At 61.8% G+C, this 12745-nt stretch overlaps 1 protein-coding gene across 2 annotated transcripts in view; it reads right to left on the bottom strand.

The window, feature by feature from the left end:
• Nucleotides 1-673: 673 nt before the first annotated feature.
• The window catches only part of ACSF3 (acyl-CoA synthetase family member 3), a 75215-nt gene continuing 63143 nt past the window's right edge, over nt 674-12745 (bottom strand). For both annotated transcript variants that reach the window (XM_075433951.1, XM_075433952.1), the window contains 3 exons: nt 4748-4882; nt 3874-3985; nt 674-951 (listed from right to left, as the gene is read on the bottom strand). In XM_075433951.1, the coding sequence (XP_075290066.1) occupies nt 834-951; nt 3874-3985; nt 4748-4882 (365 nt within the window). In that variant the 3' untranslated portion in view covers nt 674-833. The remainder of the gene's footprint in view (nt 952-3873; nt 3986-4747; nt 4883-12745) is intronic.

Here is a 12745-nt window from a genome sequence, read left to right as displayed (position 1 = left end):
GGCACCACTGCAAAGAGTCTGGCCCTGTCCTCCTGACCCCCACCCTGCAGATATTTAGAGGCATTTCTAAGGTCCCCTCTCAGCCTTCTCTTCTCCAGGCTGAACAAGCCCAGCTCCCTCAGCCTCTCCTCGTAGGGGAGATGCTCCAGTCCCCTCCTCATCCTCGTAGCCCTTCTCTGGACTCTCTCCAGTAGCTCCTGATCTTTCTTGAACTGGGGAGCCCAGCACTGGACACAGCACTGCAGATGGGGCCTCCCCAGGGCAGAGCAGAGGGGGAGGAGAACCTCCCTCGACCTGCTGGCCATGGTCCTCCTAGCAAAGGCAAAGCGGGGGAGCTGGGGAGCCCCGAGAGCCCTTCCCACCCAGGCAGAGAGGCTCCGGCGTCCGGGGGGCTGAGACCCACCGAAGGGTGAGGAGGTGTTTGCGGTGTCTGCTTTCCACCCGCCTCCCATCACCTGTGTGGGAGCTAAACAGAGCAGCTTCGGCCAGCGAGTGCCTGCTGCCAGCACCGGCACGGGGGGCAGTCCTGGCCCTGGACCCCCCCGGCATTCATCCCACTCTTCGCTTCTGGACCCAGGACTGCCCCAAGCCCCCTGCAAACGGCTCCTGCAGAAGGAAGGTGGCCCCTGCAGCTCTGGCTCCGTTCAGCCAAAGAGACCACGTGGAATGAATCCTGCTTTTATTGGGCTTTATTCACGGACCAGACTGCGGTGATGCCAGACCTGCCGCTGCTAATTACTGCTGGCACCTCGTCAGTGCCGTTGTAGGGGGAGAATGGATGTGGAGGAGGACCACACACCCCCGGGCTCCGGGTCCTGGCCTGAAGCTGTGCTCTAGGCTGGGTAAAAGCGCTGCAGAAGCTCCTTCTTGTTGACTTTCCCCATCTGATTGCGCGGGATCTCCTCCACCACGATCAGCTCGGTCGGGATGGCGTAGGGTGCCATGGTCTCCCTGCAAGACAGAAGCGCAGCCTGCTACAGCCGACAGACCAGCGCTTCCAGCCCCCCTCCCCCCCCAAAGCCTGTCCTGAGACCTCACAAATGCCGGTGGGGGATTTGCTCCAGGACCCTGCATCCCGCAGCCCATCGCCGTGTACGGCCGAGCTGCCCCGGCCCCGGCTCTCCCGGCAGCGGGGCCGCAGGCGAGCAGCCTTGGTTGAACGCAGACCGTGCCCTGGCTCTGCCCCGAGGGCTCAGCGCAGACCCTGGGAGAGCAGCAGCTTCCATGTTCTAAAAGGGGGGTCTGGAGAGCAGCCCCTCTTTGGGACAAGCTGTCCTGGGAGCACCCACAGCCCTGAGCAGCCCCACCTGGGGCCCCCACCCATGCCCCAGGAGCCCATTCAGGCTCAGCCCTTGCCCCCAGCCCCTCCTGAGCCTCTGCAGGGACCTCAGCCCTGTGCTGCCGGCAGCTCATCCCTGGAGGGACTTCTCGGGGGTGCGGGGCTCGTCTCCAGCCCTCTCCTTGCCCTTGTCTCCTGGGTGGACTTTGCCCCCGTGCCACAGCTCATCTCTGGCCCTGTTCTGCTCATGCCTGCGCTCCCTGGTTGCACCCTGGGCCCGGCTCATGGCTTGCTGTGCTTTGGGCTGCCCGAGGACCTTGTCACCGGCACCCGGCTCTGCCTGCCGCTTTTGGCCCCTTCGGTGAGGGCACGGACTGCGCCGCGTCACCCGTCAGCAGCAGCTGCCCTCAGAGCTGTACCCCGCCAGCACCCCGAAACACCCACCCACCCCTCGGGAGGGGGCACGGAGAGCCTCCAGCAAGCGAGCCGGAGGCAGAGCCCCTGATGTGAGCTCCTGGGTCCTCCTCGGTGGAGACGGGAGGGGAGAAAAGGGCAGCGGTGTGATGGGTGCTGGGGGTCTTCCCGCTGCAGGAGGGACCCCCAGCGTCGAACATTGTCCCCGCACCCTTTGCAGAGCGCAGAGGGGGGGGATCTCCTGCCTTCTGCTGCCTGTGTGTCACCGACCTGGGGCCGTGGCCAGCTCCGGCAGGGTCCTGGCACTGACCCTAAGGAGAGATGCCAAGGCTGCTGAGCCCTTCCACCACCGCCCGGCCCTCCTCCCGCCGCCCGCCACCGGCACCCCTGCCATATGGACGCCTCTAACGCGACGGCGCCTGTCGCCGGGAAGCGCGATCGGAGGCGAAAGCCGCAAAATGAATCACTCTGAAGAGGGACATGTGTCTCCTGCCAGGGAGTGCGAGAAAAATGGCCGAGAGAACGTTAAGTGACATAAAAAATAAAGGGGAGAGACAGGGCGAGAGGGAGAGGCGGGTGGGGGGAGCCGGAGCCTGGGGCCGGCGCTGGGCAGGGAGCAGCAGCCCCGGAGGAGCGCGGGTGGGCGGCCAGCCCCTCCGAGCCTCGGGGGGGCTTCTGTTTCCAGGGCTCTGCGCGGGGGGAACAGCATCGTGTCTGCCCGCAGAGCTGGGGTCGGCGGTGGGAAGAGACGTGCAGGGACAAGGGGGGACACCCTGGGAGGGGGACAGGCAGGGGAGCACATGGCGGGGGGTCCCAGAGCAACCCCCGGGTGACCCACAAAGTGCAGAATGAAGGATCAGCTGGGCTCACCAACGTCCCTGCCAGGAGGCTTAGGGACGAGCAGCCACCGTACGGCGGCGTGGTGAAGATCTCCCTTCCCCGCTCTCCATCGCTCCCGCCCCGTGCTGAGACCACGCAGGGTCCTGGCTGGAGAACCTCGGGGCACCAGACCCCATATCAACCAGGACAGGCTGAGCCCGGCCATGAAGGGGCATCTCAGCCTGCAAGAGGCCATCAGCAAAACCCAGCAGAAGCTGCTGGTGGCCATGGGCTGCCCTGGGAGGAGCAGGAGTCCCAGATAACCGGCAGCCAGAGGGTTAATGTGCGTGAACAGGGCCGAGGTGCCAGCAGGCAGGACACCCTGGCAGGGTCTTGGCCCCTCTGCCCCAGCAGCTACCCCTGGGGGTTTGGTTTCTTTGTTTGCTTCTCTCCCCCCCGCTACGTAGCTGCTCAATCAGAGCAGCAGCCGGCCAGCCAGCATCCTCCTCGCATTTGCTAAATCGCAGTCCCCCGACTGTGATTTTTTGCAAATCCAGGGGAAATCTTTAATTGGCTGCTGCGCTGATGAAACAAGTGCTCCTGCCGCTTACAAAACAGCGCCAGCCTCGCCAGAAATAGCCGCAGCCCGAAGGAGGGGGTTGCCAGCAAAGGAAAGAATCTGCTGTTAAATATTTGGCTAATGGAATATTAGCGACAAACCCGGTGCTTCTGCTTCCCCTGCTTGCGCTCCCGTGGGCGATGCCCGTAACCTCGGCACCGGCCGATTTGAGCGAGCAGGCGCCCGTCTTCGTGCCGAGACCTTGCAGGGTGGCAGGCAGCTGCTCTGGGCCACGCTCATCGCTGCTGTGGTACCTCCACGCAAGGTCCGTGAGCGCTGGTGCCTCCTCCCCATCTCCAAGCCCCACGGGAAAGGTCTCTGGGATTAACTGGGGACTGGGCTGGCTTCCAGCGGGCAGCAAGGAGCGATTGCAGCAGCACCAGGGAAAAGCTGAACAAATGTTCTTGCTGCTGAGAAAACACGAAGCTTCCCCTCTCCCCGTGCTTGCTCTGGGCTGTGGGGTAAGAGCCACTCGGCTGCACGGTGCAGGTCGTTTATCAAAGGCACTTTTGGGGTGAGAGGCCCATTTATTTCCATTATCTCGCACGCTCAGTGGCCTCCTGGTTGGAGCTGTGGGCTTTTCTCCGTCCCCAGAGCCTGAGGCACGACGTCGCTGCCGGCCACCCCTTCACCCCTGCTCTAACACGTCCCTAAAGAGGATGCTGCAGGCTTCGAGCCCGGTCCCCCTGTCCGTGCTGTCCACGCCGCGCCGCTGGCCATGCGCTGCCCCATGGCATCTCACCTGGCCCAGTCCTTCAGGTCCTTCACCGAGAGCATCTCGCCCTTGCGCAGCTGCACGATGGCGCTGACCCGCTGGCCCCAGACCATGTCCGGAGGCCCGATCACAGCTACGTCTGCAGAGAGAGCAGAGGAACCCTGCCTGAGAAACGCCGGGCGGTTTCGGGGGTCAGGGGTGGGGTGGAAGAGGTGCTCAGCGCCCTGGTGGGTGCCAGCAGCAGGGGTGGGCAGGGAAGAGCAGCGTGTGGAGGAAGATCACAGAATCACAGAATGGTCGGGGCTGGCAGGGACCTCTGTGGGTCACCCAGCCCAACCCCCTGCCGAAGCAGGGTCACCTACAGTAGGCTGTAGAGGACCTTGTCCAGGTGGGTCTTAAATATCTCCAGAGAAGGATGCTGTGGGATGTTATTAGAGGAAAACACCAGGACTTCTGCGCTGACACAATTTCCCAGACCAGAGCTTTCCACGAAGGAAAAGGCACGAAGCCCCATGGTTTGAGCGCTTTAGAGTCAACGGGAAGGAGCGTGATGTACCGAGTGGTGTGGAGCCGGGGGCACCGCTTCCATCCCCTCGTACGGCGTCACGCACGAGGGCAGGACAGATTTAATTACAGTCTCATTTCCAAAATCAGATGAGAGCTGCTGCTGACTCGGCACCCGGCTGCAGGCTTTACGGCTTCAGCCCCGGGGAGACCAGTAACAGCGGGCTTCAGACGCAGCCTGCTCTGCGCTCGGACCCAGCCTGGCTAGTGGGAGGGCTGGGAAACAGCCTCCAGGCACGAGCCCTGGGGCGACCTCGTGTCTGCAGCCGCTGTCGCTCGAGGCAGGCTCCCACGCAGCAGCCCTTCTCGGCACGGGGCCCCGGGAAGAGCAGCGTACCTGTGATGTGTGGGTGCGCGAGCAGGTGCCGCTCCACCTCCAGAGCGCTGATTTTGAACCCCCCGTTTTTGATGATGTCTACCGAGGTGCGGCCCTTGATCCAGTAAACGCCGTCTTTGTAGGCTGCCGTGTCTCCTGAAAAGCAAAGCGGGCTCCGTCAGCGGCTGTCCCCTTGCTTCTCCTCTGCTTTTCCTGCCATGCGGATGTGACACGGGGGCAATGCCCTGGGCAGGCGCTGAGCCCGGCTGCCCGTACCGGCACGTGGGGAGAGCCGCGCTCGGCACGAGCATCAGTGCAGAGACCCCAGGGATGGGGTGCCAGCCTTCCCCATGCCACAGCCTGCTCCTGGGGACATGCAGAGGGGAGGTGGCCATCGCTTTTCTGTGAAGGGAAAGGGGAGAATAACGCTGTGCAGCCAGAAGTCCTTTAATACGGAAGCAATGAAAACAGGAGCCGTCGCCGCGGGTGGATATGCTCCCCAAGTGCACTCTCAGCATGGACCACCAGCCAAGCAGGCTCCAGCTCAGCCCCTTCCTCGCCTTCCCGGCAATCACCCATTGCAAAGACCTCGGCTGTCCCATCCCGGCAGGACATGACTCCTCCTGGATCTCTGCCATCACCGGGGCTGCTCAGCCCCCATCACGTAGTCATAGAATCACAGAATGGTTTGGGTTGGAAGGGACCTTGAAGATCATCTGGTTCCAACCCCCCTGCCACGAGCAGGGATATCTTCCACCAGCCCAGGGTGCTCAGAGCTCCATCCAACCTGGCCTTGAACCCTGCCAGGGAGGGGGCAGCCACAGCTCCTGTGGGCAACCTGGGCCAGGGCCTTACCACCCTCATGGTGAAGAATTTCTTCCTAACATCTAACCTAAATCTGCCCTCTTTTAGTTTACAGCTGTCCCCCCTTGTCCTATCACTACACCCCCTTGTGAAAAGCCCCTCTCCATCCTTCCTGTCGGCCCCTCCAGGCACTGGCAGCTGCTCTAAGGTCACCCTGGAGCCATCTCCTCTCCAGGCTGAGCAGCCCCAACTCCCTCAGCCTGTCCCCGTAGGAGAGGTAAGCCTGGTAGTCCCCAGCCTCCTCTTCCTCCCACCCACCGGCCTGCGCCAGCGATGAGGCACCCACCTCCAGCAGCCTGCAGAACCAGGGCAGCTCTTTCCCAGCACCTCCAACGCCGTCTGCGCGCCCCGACCACAGCCACCAGCCCCTGCCACCCCCCGGAGCAGCCCTTGCTCTGGGGACTGCCAGCTGCTGATGCCACCGCTCGCAAGCAGGGCTTCCCCCCGCTCCTACGTGGCTACTACTAATAGGAAAAAGGTGGGGGATGGCGTCGGGAAGACGAGACCGTCCCGAGCAACCCGTTGGCTCCGACCGGTCCTTTCCGCAGGGGGAGAAGGCGTGTGGCAGGTGTGAGCCGGTAATTAGCCGCTCGCGCCGAGGCTGGGAAGATTGAGGAGAGAGGTCATGTCAGCACAACCTGGCTAAATGCTTAACAAGCTGGTGCACTTTGATAGCTACTTCAGATGATTACTCACATCCTGCTAATAGAGCCTTTGCCAACTGGGGGGGGGGCTCAGAACCTCGCATTTCCATTTCAGAGCCTTGATGGCAGCACCAGGGGGGCCCTTCGCTCTCCCCCCCCCCCGCCCAGAGCAGCGGTCTCCATCCTCTCCTTAATGACACGCGCCGCCATTGTGGCCACACACCAGGCCCGCTCCCCGCTGCGGCTTCGCTCGCGGATCTCATTTCACCGCTGGCTGGGAAACTCAAACGAGGAGATGAGGCGGAGACCGGCAGCGGAAAGAAGCGGATTCCCACAAAGCGGGGCGAACCGGCACCGCTGGGGCTGCAGGAGTTCCCACGCCTGCTTGCCTTGCCCCCCCCCTCCCCCCCGTCCAGGCACATGTTCAAAATCCAGGGAATGAGGACAGCCTGGGGGTCCCAGACCCCAGCATCCCTGCGGTGGGAGCCTGCTGAGCCAGGAGGACCTGCTGAACCTCTGGCCTGGGGGAAAGCTGCGCAAGGAGCACGCGGGCTCTGGTACAGGTCAAGACCCGGGGCTATGAGGATGAGGAGGGGACTGGAGCATCTCTCCTACGAGGAAAGGCTGAGGGAGCTGGGCTTGTTCAGCCTGGAGAAGAGAAGGCTGCAAGGGGACCTTAGAAATGCCTCTCAATATCTGCAGGGTGGGGGTCAGGAGGACGGGGCCAGACTCTTTCCAGTGGTGCCCAGCGACAGGACAAGGGGCACCGGGCACAAACTGGAGCAGAGGAAGCTCCAGCTGAACCCGAGGAAGAACTTCTTCCCTCTGAGGGTGACGGAGCCCTGGCCCAGGCTGCCCAGGGAGGCTGTGGAGTCTCCTTCTCTGGAGATATTCCAGCCCTGCCTGGCCGCGGTGCTGTGCAGCCTGCTCTGGGTGACCCTGCTTGGGCAGGGGGTTGGGCTGGGTGACCCACAGAGGGCCCTGCCAACCTCTGCCATGCTGGGATTCGGTGATTCTGTGACTTCTTTGGGTGGCCAGGGAAAAGCCTCCCCACTGCCAAGCACCGTGTAGACCCCAGTCCTCCCTTTCAGAGATGAGGTCCCCTCTCCTCCAAGGGACTCACAGACGCATCCTGGCTGAGGTGAGCCACAGTGGGGTTCACGTCGCTGAACCCCACCTTCTCCTCCTTCCCAGTGCTCCTCCCAGCCCCCCCAGTGCTGCTGGTAGAGCTCCTGGCACAGGTCACAGCCCCGGTACCGCAGGACGTGCCCACTGGCTACGCCGCTTCACAGACCCCCGCTTCCAGCTCGCCTCCAGCCCGCTGCGGAGTTTGCACGTGGGGGGTGTGTGCAAAGGCAGCGAACGCCCAGAGATTTCTGGTGTCAAAGCAACGAAATATCAGAATCGGTGCTGAAATTCAGGCTGCTCCCCAAAAGAGCTGTGTCCCCGCTCGGCTGGCACATGCCAAAATCCGGAGCAGCTCATCTTGCTGAGTTCAGCCAGGGAATGATTAATTGTTCCTCTATCTGCCTGCCTGCCTCTTGGCACTCTTCTGGATGTCGAAGGCTGTCTGGAATATTTTAAAGTTGTGGGAGAGTTTGAAACTGGGGCTCCCTGGGTGTTTGGCTGCTCGGGGTTGACAGGAATTCACGACTGCTGTGATAAACTACCTTCTGCGCCCGATATCACTGTGGCATGTGTGACTGACACAGAACCAGAGAGTGAACATTAATTAAAAGGTGGCACTGGAGGACCGGAGAGCCATGAGCTTTCGGCAGGGAGATCACGAGCTGCTTATTCATACAGAGAAGACAGGGAGAGGAGAGGGAAATCAGCCCTGGCTCAATGACACGCAGTTCCCATGGTGCTCTTCAGGATTTAAGCACATGAAAGCTGCCACATTTGCATTTTCCCCTGCTCTGTGATGGGGAGGATGGTCCCAGGGACAGGTCCAAGGGACGGCTGGGTCCATGGGACAGACCTGGGTGGGGGCAGAAGATATCTCTGCACCAAGGTCTCCCGACATGGAAGCTGAAGGGCTCTGTGCCTGCCTGGGTGACTCGCTCCCCTTATCTCTCCTCACAGTGAGCAAGGACTGAAATCACATCCCCGTGTGCCCTTGAGGTGACAGCCACGGCTGATTTCTCCAAAGCCTGTTTGCAAAGCAAACTGCCGGGGCAGAGCCTGTCACCGGGGTCTCATCTCTGCCCCGCTCCCATCCCCGCCGTGCATGGGGCCTGGGCAGGGTGGGACACACAAGCCCCGGCGCTGCTTGGCCTCAGGTCCCATTTCCAGCGAGGGAAGTCCCCGTGCTTTGCCTGCAGCAGTGAGATTTCAGGGCACGGCTGTACCATAACGAAACCCCTGAGCTGGCAGCAGCCTGAGCTCCCGCAGCCATGCAGAGCACCCGTCCCGGCTCTGCAAGCCCTGCTGAGGAGAGGCGGGTGCTGCGCTGGAGCAGGGTCGTTCAGCTGGGTGCTGGAGCGGGCTCGTTAGGCTGGGCACTGTGCCCGGCCAGCTCACCTGGGTGGCAGCTGGAGCCAGGCCAGCTGAGCAGTGAGCATCCCTGCGTGGCCATCGCCAGCATCTCTGCATGGCCATCGTCAGCATCCTCGCATGGCCATCGCCAGCAGCTCTGCATGGCCATCGTCAGCATGCCCCCATGGCCATCGTCAGCATCCTCGCATGGCCATCGCCAGCATCCCTGCACGGCCATCATCAGCATCCCTGCATGGTTGTCACCAGCGTCCTCACACGGCCATCACCAGCATCCCCCCATGGCCATCGCCAGCATCCCCGCACGGCCATCGCCAGCATCCCCCCATGGGCTCTGGCATCTGTCACCAGCATCCCTGCGTGGCTCTGGCAGGGGCACGGTCAGGGTCTGCTCGCACCCACCCGTGGAGACGTGCCCCACGCTCAGCGAAGTGCCGCTGCCAGCTGCGGAACGTGCCTTCTGAAGGAGACGCGCTCCCCAAGCTGTCGCCCTCCCAGATGTTCCCCACGTAGCCAGGGACAGGAGGAAGACTCATTTCAGACTGGGCACGGAGAGGGAGGGGGGACCCCCTTCTTGCCACTCACCTTCCACCCCCGTGCTCCCCACAAACGCCGTTGCTGCTTCTCACATGGATCCATCTTCCAGCTCCTTCAGCAGCGCGGCACGGCGGGCGGTTGACATGATTATTGTGATTATTGCAAGCTTCTGGGACGAGCTCTGTAATCCCCCCCCCATCTCTTCCTGCCTCCTCTCCCCCGTAAGCCGAGAGGCAGGGTCTTGCTGTCACTTCCCACGCTGACAGGACGGAGCCCGCTCCGGGGGACCGCCGTCCGCCGAGGACAGCCACATTACCCTCTGCCCCTGCGCCATCTGCTACCAGCCGAGCACATCACGACGGCGTCCGCACCGGCACGTCCAGCGCAGCAAAGCGCTCGCTGCCTCCCGGGCCAGCAGGGATTTCCCGGGCCAGCGAGACCAGTTAACAGGATGCTGTCGTTTGCTTAATGACTCCCCCACCACACGCTGCTGTCAAACAGTGCGGAGAGCGGCATTTCCAAACCTGGCGCTGCACCCAGCGCCCGTAGCCAGGGTCCCCAGCGTGGGTCCCTGTGCACGGCGCTGCAGGCAGCCCTGTCGCTGGCGTCGCGCTCCGTCCCCGCCGGCCGCCTTGGCTTTTTCTGCTCCGTCACCTCCCATGGGCTGCAGGCCACGGTGCTCCTCACCCAGCAGCCAGCGCAGGTACCTCCAGAGGTGATGGGGGGGATTTCTGAGCGGGGAACAGAGCTCTCCCGCCATGAGATCACACCAGTTTCCAAACCACATTTCTGCCAACCCTCCCCTCCAGCCGGCTGTGCCCGTGGCTCCCGGGTGCTCCCAGGGAGCACCCAGTGCGCCGGCGCAGGGACAGGAGGGATGCTGGGGGTTCATTACCTGTATGATCCCGCTCCTGAACCACCACCTCAGCCTGTGTGAAATGGGGACAACTGCCCGAGCTGTCACCTGGCCGTCTCTCCTCCCCGTGCTAGCCTGCGAACGTCTCCAGGCAGGGCTCCCAGGCATCCCGCCTGGCCTGGAGCCCCGGGGCTGCCGCGGCTGGAGAGGAGCCCAGCCAGCCCGGAGATACGCCTCGTCCTCCAGCCTTGTCCCCGTTCTGCCTCCGGAGCTGCCCTGTCCTACTCTGGTTTTTGGAGGACTGATGTGAGCTCGCAGCAGTGAGACAATCTCAGCTTGGGAACGGTGAACCCCAGCAGCACCCCATCACCTCACCATCCTCGCTCCCAAAGCCTTTCTCTTCCTCTTCCCTCCGGCGCAGGCATGGCCCCGGCAGCACACAACAGCAGGGTCAGGACAGCCGTGCCCGTGCTCAGATGCTTCCCCCAGCACGGAGCCAGAAACAGCGTTTCCTTCCTGGCAGCCAGCTGCGTGGGGAAGCAGATTTTTGGCTGATGAGAAGATTACGGTCTCTGACACCACATCTCCGGGCACCTCTGCTTGCCCGGGCCACCTCCGACCGAGCTCCTTTCATCAGACAAGCAGCCAGGGGCAGAAGCCTCCGTCGCACGTGGCTCAGCTCCGGGGCTGCGGCGCAGCTGATGCCGGCGAGGCCATGGGATTATTGTTTCCCTGACAGCAGCCGTCACCGCTACCTTTGGATTTGTTTCAAGATGCTCAGTGGGCATCTGTTCCGCGAAATGTTAAAGGCTCTGCTGAGCTGCATACTGAACAGGCTCCTGCGCTGGCTGAGCTGGGGGTGGGCTGCACTTTGCCGGAGTTTCAGACAATTCTATATATATATGGAGAGAGGGGGAATCAGAGAATGGTTTGGGTTGGAAGGGACCTTAAAGATCATCTCGTTCCAACCCCCCTGCCATGGGCAGGGACATCCTCACCTAGACGAGGTTGCTCAAAGCCCTGTCATGGGCAGGGACACCTTCCCCTAGACCAGGTTGCTCAAAGCCTCATCCAACCTGGCCTGTTTTATATATATCTATATATACACATATATATATATGCATGTATGTATAACAGACATCAGGTTGGTTTGAGGAGCACGGCTCCGAGCAGCGAGGGGGGATGCAGCTGGGCCAAGCCTCCCCGCCAAGCTGCCAAGGGCTGCCTGTCCAGCATCGCAGAGCAAGCCATGGACATCTCCACCAGCCTCGGTGGGCACCACGCCACGCCGACCCACGGCTCAGCCTGTGGAGGTCACAGGCTGGCATGAACCATGCCATGGACCATCAGGTGCTGAGCGAAAGGATAAAAGACCTTTTCCAGGTTGCCTTTGTTTTAAAAATGAGGCTTTTTGGTAAGATCTACTTAGAGGGAAGGGCTGTCCATAGACAGTTACTTGGCAATGGCCGCTGGACTGTAGACGCGTGCCTTGCCCAACTCAACTCTAAAAAGCAGACAAGCTGCAATGCACACCCTATTTCCAAACTCAAACCCCAGAGATCTCTGCAGTGACGCCCTTCAAGTTGCAAAATACTTGTTGCAGAGATGAAAGGGCCCTTGTGACTCTGCCACTACGCCCTTTAGTTTGCTCATCTCCTTCACAGAGTGGAGAGATCTCCCAGCGATAACGCGGTGCCCGAGCCGCTCTCCCAGGACGTGCTGAACGAGAGCCTCTTCGCTCCCAGGAGCAGAGCTACGGGAGCAAACCTTCCCTGGAGCCCCTGTGCCAACACCCTCGCCCACAGGTCTGCTTGCTCCTGGCAAACACCGCGACGTTTCCACATCAAAGGTGTCACGAGCAAACATTTGAACCAACTGTTGATCAAGAGAATACTTTGGCTGGAGAAATGAAATGCTGAGCGGTTTGGAGAAGCCCTGAGAGAGCAGAATTGCACAGGGAAAAAATGAGACTTCAGGGGTAAATCATGAGGAAAGGTGACTTCGGCCCAATCTAGATGCAGAGCCCAGACTGTCTTAGGATCTACTGGAAAAACCCAACAAATGGTGACAGCGATGCCCTCACAATGGGTCTGGCCCACCAGGCTTCACGAAGCAAAGACCTCAGCCCTGCAAACGGGTGCTGAGGAGAGGGTGGCACCCCAGGATGAGCCCACCCGAGTCGCAGCCGGTGCCGACACAACGTCCCTGCTCACCAGGGACAGATGTCACTCGGCTGCCTGGGAGGAGGCAGGACGAGAGGCTGTTTGGCAACACGTGTCACCAGCTTTGTGACAGCGACCGTGTCGGCTGCGCTGCGACGTGCGAGCTTCAGCTGCCGCTCTGCGAGCCGAAAACTGGCACGACACGAGAGCAACGTGGCACCACGCCGCCTCGCCAATCGCCACACGGCCCTTCCTGCCTTCTGGGAGGATTTTCACCATCCCCACATTATTTCTACACTTATCCCTTTGGGTTTAAAGCTCCCCAGAAGCGAAGCCTGGTGTTTCCCAAGCGGCTGGCCGTGCTGCCCCGGCAGATGGGAAGAAGGACAGCACAGGCACCCAAGGGCGCGAACCAAAACCACGCAGCTACCAACACCACGAACAGAGCATCAGACCCAGC

Source organism: Opisthocomus hoazin, chromosome 12 (assembly GCF_030867145.1).
Source record: "Opisthocomus hoazin isolate bOpiHoa1 chromosome 12, bOpiHoa1.hap1, whole genome shotgun sequence".
Classification (NCBI taxonomy): Eukaryota; Metazoa; Chordata; class Aves; order Opisthocomiformes; family Opisthocomidae; genus Opisthocomus; species Opisthocomus hoazin.
The sequence above is the reverse complement of the archived record's forward strand: the minus strand, read 5'-3'. Positions and strand labels throughout refer to the sequence as shown.